Here is a 5,563-nt window from a genome sequence, read left to right as displayed (position 1 = left end):
GGCATGTTTAATTGCATCTCAATTACAAAAGAATGAAGTTATAGAGCTTGGATAAGGTGATGCACCTTGATGGTCTTCTTCAATGGTGGTGTTCAGTTCCCACATTATCATTTTGACAGTTCGTAATGTGGCTTTTTTCTGTGTGGCTACGTAAAATATCTGTTTAATGGCTGAATTCAGTTGAGTGGAAACAATGGAGTTAAGTGGCACTGTTGGACAAGGACATTTTTCTACTTTAGTACATTTGAATCTCATACAGACATTCAGATGTTTAGATAGGATAAATCTGAACATTTAAATCACTACTTACATTGTCATCTAATCTCTAGTTAGCCCACCAAAGCTAGTATATCCAGGCAGAATTTGATAATTTCTCTTGTCTTACAGTAAACCTGCATTATTCAAATCTTCCAAATTGCTTTTTATTTAATGCTATGAAAATCTAGTATTCTAGAGAGTCCTCTACAAATGTTCCAGAAGTATGCAAACCATGCCAACTTTGCAATTTTCTAACACCTAAGGAGTACAATACTTAAAATTAGTTAAGAGGGTACAGGTTGTTCAAATCAAACCAAAACTTAGCAACATGACTTTGGGTGATTATCTATTTGACTATTTATCACATTTTTATAAAATCAAAAGGCATGCATAATGGGTAGCTGAGTCAATATCAACTGTTTTACGCTTTCACACGTCAAAATTACTGCCATATAGTCTAAATTTCACTTGAATCCCCATACTTGAAAGTTCAGGTACAAAAGTACAACTGTATCCCATGCAAGATAAATTTTATATTTATTTTAAATTTCACTGGGTGTTTTCAAATTACCAAAATGTTTAATTAGAAATGTGTGAACATTTATGAAGTCAACAATTTTCCTTAAAACTGTTCTGATTGAGCAGGAATGGCTCTTGATAGTTTTCAGCTTGTAGAAACAAAGCTATTTTGGCATCTCCTCGATTATCAGCCGTGATACTGAGTTCCAGCCAGTAGAAGCATCACCTTGTGGGTAGCCATCTGAGCACAGCCCAATCCAGACTGAAACATCCACTAGTCCAGCACTGATTCCTTCGCACAGCCCTTCCACTGTGGAAAAAATGAATAGAAATTTGTTAGGAAGTTGCAAAGAATAAACATAATTAAGATAAAGATTTTTTAGAACAAAGCTGCAGTATAAGCCTAGTTTCCTTGTGAAGCGAAGCTTTACATGATAAAGCACACTAAGATTTTCTTTTGATGTTCTTACATATCTGTTTCAATGCTTTTTCCCTAATCAATTTTCAACTCAATGTTGAAAATAATAATGCACGTAGAAAGGTGACTCCAAAATTGTAGGAAGACAACTGGAGCCATCCAGTTGCCATTCTTCATGTGCCAGTAAGGCCACATGAAATTTATTGGCAGAAGGAATGCCTATTAGCCAACCTAATTCTGACTTCCACATCTTAGATGTTTTCTATCAAGCTGTCACTGGGATATTGATGAGTTAGAAATCTGGGCCTAGATATTCGGAGAAAGAAATCTCAGCCTAGAAATTCAGGAATAGGAAAGCTGGATGTAGAAATCGGGGAGCAAGAACATGGGCCTAGAAATTGATGAGCAGGAGAACCATTCAAAATTTGACCTCTTGCATCATCAGTGCATGTGCTATATGCATTGGTCATTTAAAAGATGGAAATCTGGCAAGATGCAAACACCAGAGCAACCATGAGACTGGCACAGGGGGAAGGAGATCAGGAAGGCAACGAGTGCTTACCTGCAGCAGCCCACACTTTAACGTGGATCCAGGAAGAGCATTCCTGACTCCATATTCAGGTTAATGCAAAATCATTTTGTTTAGCCTTTTGGTGGAAGACCCCTAGTTTGGTTGCTGTGCGCTTGAGGGATCAGATTGCAGCAAGCGCTTCTCAAGTCTCAACTAGTTTAAAGAAGGGAGCTGAAATGTATTGGATCCATAATTTGCATTGGCAATGTACCAATGCCTACTTCAGAGGGTGCTTTAAACGGAACAGGGTTCCTTAACCAATGTGGTGAGCATTACATGCCTGGTGTAAATGTGTTTCTATGCCATAGACACTGAAAGGTGCTAAACAATTCAGTTTCTAGGTTTATGTTCTTTGCTTCTTCCTGAGCCTAGCGACTTTAAACTATAATGATGCTACTGGACCCCCAGGTGACAGATTCTTATACAAGTATATTTTTAATGAAAAAATAATTAGCTGCTAAAGCGTAAGTGTGTTTTCAGACAAACCTGAAGATGTGCGATGTATATTAATAGTAGAGTTGAATTCTGGGCTTCCTTGGTCTAAATAGATGATTGCTTCAATAGGCAGTGGACCACTGCACTCAGCCCCATTAAATGTAAAATACCAGCGCTGACAGCAGGCACTTTTGCATTTCAGACGAAGGGAACCAGTGAATAAGACCCGGAGAGCACTGTCTGTGCGCATCTTGGTGAATGTACATTCCTGAAGCAATACACAAATAGGCATAAAGTCAACACTCAAAATAACAAATACTATGACTTTGTAAATCACAATCTCTTCTACACAAATAACTGAAGTTCTTTATATAAATGACATAGATGACTATGTGGGAGTAGGATTAGTAAGTTTGCGGACGACACAAAGATTGGCTGGGTGGTTAACAGTGAGGTTGTGTGTCTTGGGCTACAGGCAGATACAGACAGGCTGGTCAAATGGGCAGATAAGTGGCAGATGGAATTTAACCCTGAAAAGTGTGAGGTGATACATTTTGGTAGGAGTGGGTATGTAGGTGAATGTTAAGGTCAATCTGCACCCAGAAGATCCTGCTGCAAATAGCATGGGACACCGCAGACGATTGAGTTTTGGATGAGTTTCTGACTCTGGATTTCCTCTGCTTGTGTTTTCTTTTTGCTTCTGAAAAACGCTTTCTTTCGGAGGAAGCCACACTTTTAATTTTTTTGTTCAAGTGTAGCGATCTTAGGTGATCTTTTCCCAGGACTGAAAGTTGATATCAGAACTCCTAAGTGAAACCTTCAGAGTGTCCTTGAAGCACTTCCTTTGACCACCACGAGAGCACACTCCAGACTCAATTTCTCCATAGGAGATTTGCTTTGGTAAGCACGTGTCAGGGATTCTAGTTACAATACTGTAGTATTAAGGTTTGTAAGGGTCAATGGGTGGGACCGTGTAAATAGCACCTCCCATAATTATGATGTAGAGGAACACATGACAAGGAGCTGGAGGGAGAATATTCATGGCTTCTGCAGTGGTAACACCCGATCCTGGTTAGTTGTACATAGTTTATATACAATAACCTTATTATTTGGCTTTACCAACATCCCAGCAATCATTCCTCAGCTAGACCAACCAACATACAATATGGTGGCAGCAATGATGGACCCCAATACACTGAAAATTCAACTTTAAATGTCAGACTTGTAAAAGTGGGACCAAAACTGCAGAACTCTGTAAAGCACGGTTAAAGAACTCCAAAGCTGCTCCATAGACAAAGTGGAGGCAGGAAGAGTCAGAAAATCAACTTATAAAGTCATTCTATGTGATTGTGAAGGAAATCCTAATCCAGCAATCATAGGCTTCGAGCTGGAGAACCAAGCAAAGATCATGGAACTTGTGAGCAACCCTTAAAAAGGGTAAAAATCAACTTTAGTGGTGCACTGGGCAGGCAGTACTGAGAAAACCACATTCCCAACAAGGGCGAAATTTCAGTAAACCCTGCAGTCTGGGTCAGAGGTCAATGCCATTACACATGACAACTGTGACAAAAACCATTAAGTGACTGCAAATACTTGATGCTCCAGGGGAAGGGATTGAAGAGCTTATTGAAATAACTTAAAGCAAAGCAATTTTTAACAGCTTTGCAGCATTCAAGAAATAAATCTCAATCTTGCTGAAAGATCCCCCAGGGAGAGACAGTGATCACAGCAGGTCTCAGTGAAAGGCTGAATGATGTGGGAAAGCTCAAATGCTGGAAGAAAACTTAAACATTTTGGGTAAACTACCTAAAATCTTAGAAAAGCCATGGATCCTAAATGTATGCTACCTGAGAGGTTTGGACACAATGAGGGACTAAATCAAACTCAAAAATGGACACTTTGGAGAAAAAGATTCTTGAGGATCTGAATTGCTTCAGGATTGGACAGTAAGTGGGATTCTGAACAGGTCAACATATTACTCTATAGGAACAATAGTAGATGATATTGCAAGATATGGCATCAATGAGACCTTTGATAAATTTGAAGAGATCTTAAAAGCCTTTGATAACTATTTCAACCTGAGAAGCAATAAGATTCTGGAAAAAAGGCACATTAAACAAAAATGTCCAGAAATCAGGAGAACCCAGCATATGCTTTTGTTAATGGCCATTACAGACTGACTGATGGATGCTAGTATGAAGACCTAAAAACAGAATGAATACGAGACCATATTGTAGTCGGTGTTACCTATGAATCCCTATCAGACTTATTGCAAACTAAGGAGGATCTAACCTTAGAAAAAAAATACAGCTCGTGAGACAAACGGAGGTTTGTAAATAGAACAGGGCAATACTGAGAGGTGAAGAAAAACCTTGGCTTAGGAAACCATCCAGTTCCTTAAGCCCAGGAATGTAAAAGAAGCATCAGAAAAGAAGATACAATTTGGAGGGCAAGTACAAGATGCCATAAAACTCTGCCAGTGCTGTGGCGCCAAAAAGACCCACAGGCGCGAATAGTGTCCTGCAAACATTGCAGAATGCTTTCTTTGCAGGAAATTGGTCATTTTGGGAAGATGTGCCTGTCCCATTGTCAGGACAGATCCACTGGAGGTGGCAGCACAGTGGTACATAGTCGGGAGGGAGTTGCCCTGGGAGTCCTCAACGTTGGCTCTGTACCCCTGAAGTCAAGAGGGAATGATATGGGGAGTGAGTCCAAACATTGAATCCAGGTTCCATGAAGTTTCATGGCATCAGGTCTAACATGGCCAAGGAAACCTCCTGCTGATTACCACCTTTTGCATCCCAACCCCATCCCCTCAGCTGATGAAGCTGATCCTCCATATTGAATACCAATTGGAAGAAATGTTGAGTATGGCAAGAGACAGAATTTCCTCCACATAGGGACTTCAATGTTCATCACCAAGAGTGCCTCGGTAGCACCACTACTGACCAAGCTAGCCAAGTCCTGAAGATCATAGCTGATAGACTGGGTCTGTGGCAGGTGGTGAAAGAACCATCAAAAGGGAAAAACCTACCTGACCACATCCTCACCAATCTACTTGTCACAGATGTTTCTGTCCATGACAGTATTGCTAGGAGTGATCACAACACAGTCCTTGTGGAGACAAAGTTCCATCTTCGCATTGAAAATACCCTCCATCATGTGTAGCACTACCACCCTGCTAAACGAGATAGATTTTGAACAGATCGAGCAATTCAAAACTGGACATCCATCTGGCACTGTGGGCCATCAGCAGCAGGAGTATTTTATTCTACCACAATCTGACCTGGCATACCCCCCACTCTACTATTATCATCAAGGTGGGGAATTAACCCCGGTTCAATGAAGAGTGCAGGAGGACA

The 5,563-nt window shown here is 40.5% G+C and overlaps 1 protein-coding gene across 1 annotated transcript in view; it reads right to left on the bottom strand.

Annotated features, from left to right (window-relative positions):
- Window positions 1–400: 400 nt before the first annotated feature.
- The window catches only part of LOC121279353 (collagen triple helix repeat-containing protein 1-like), a 46,196-nt gene continuing 41,033 nt past the window's right edge, over window positions 401–5,563 (bottom strand). The window contains exons 3-4 of the mRNA XM_041190533.1: window positions 2,253–2,469; window positions 401–1,087 (exon numbers count right to left, since the gene is read on the bottom strand). Of these exons, the coding sequence (XP_041046467.1) occupies window positions 942–1,087; window positions 2,253–2,469 (363 nt within the window). The 3' untranslated portion in view covers window positions 401–941. The remainder of the gene's footprint in view (window positions 1,088–2,252; window positions 2,470–5,563) is intronic.

The sequence above is a fragment of the Carcharodon carcharias genome, chromosome 6 (assembly GCF_017639515.1).
Source record: "Carcharodon carcharias isolate sCarCar2 chromosome 6, sCarCar2.pri, whole genome shotgun sequence".
Lineage (NCBI taxonomy): Eukaryota > Metazoa > Chordata > Chondrichthyes > Lamniformes > Lamnidae > Carcharodon > Carcharodon carcharias.
This window is presented reverse-complemented; position numbering and strand designations above follow the sequence as displayed.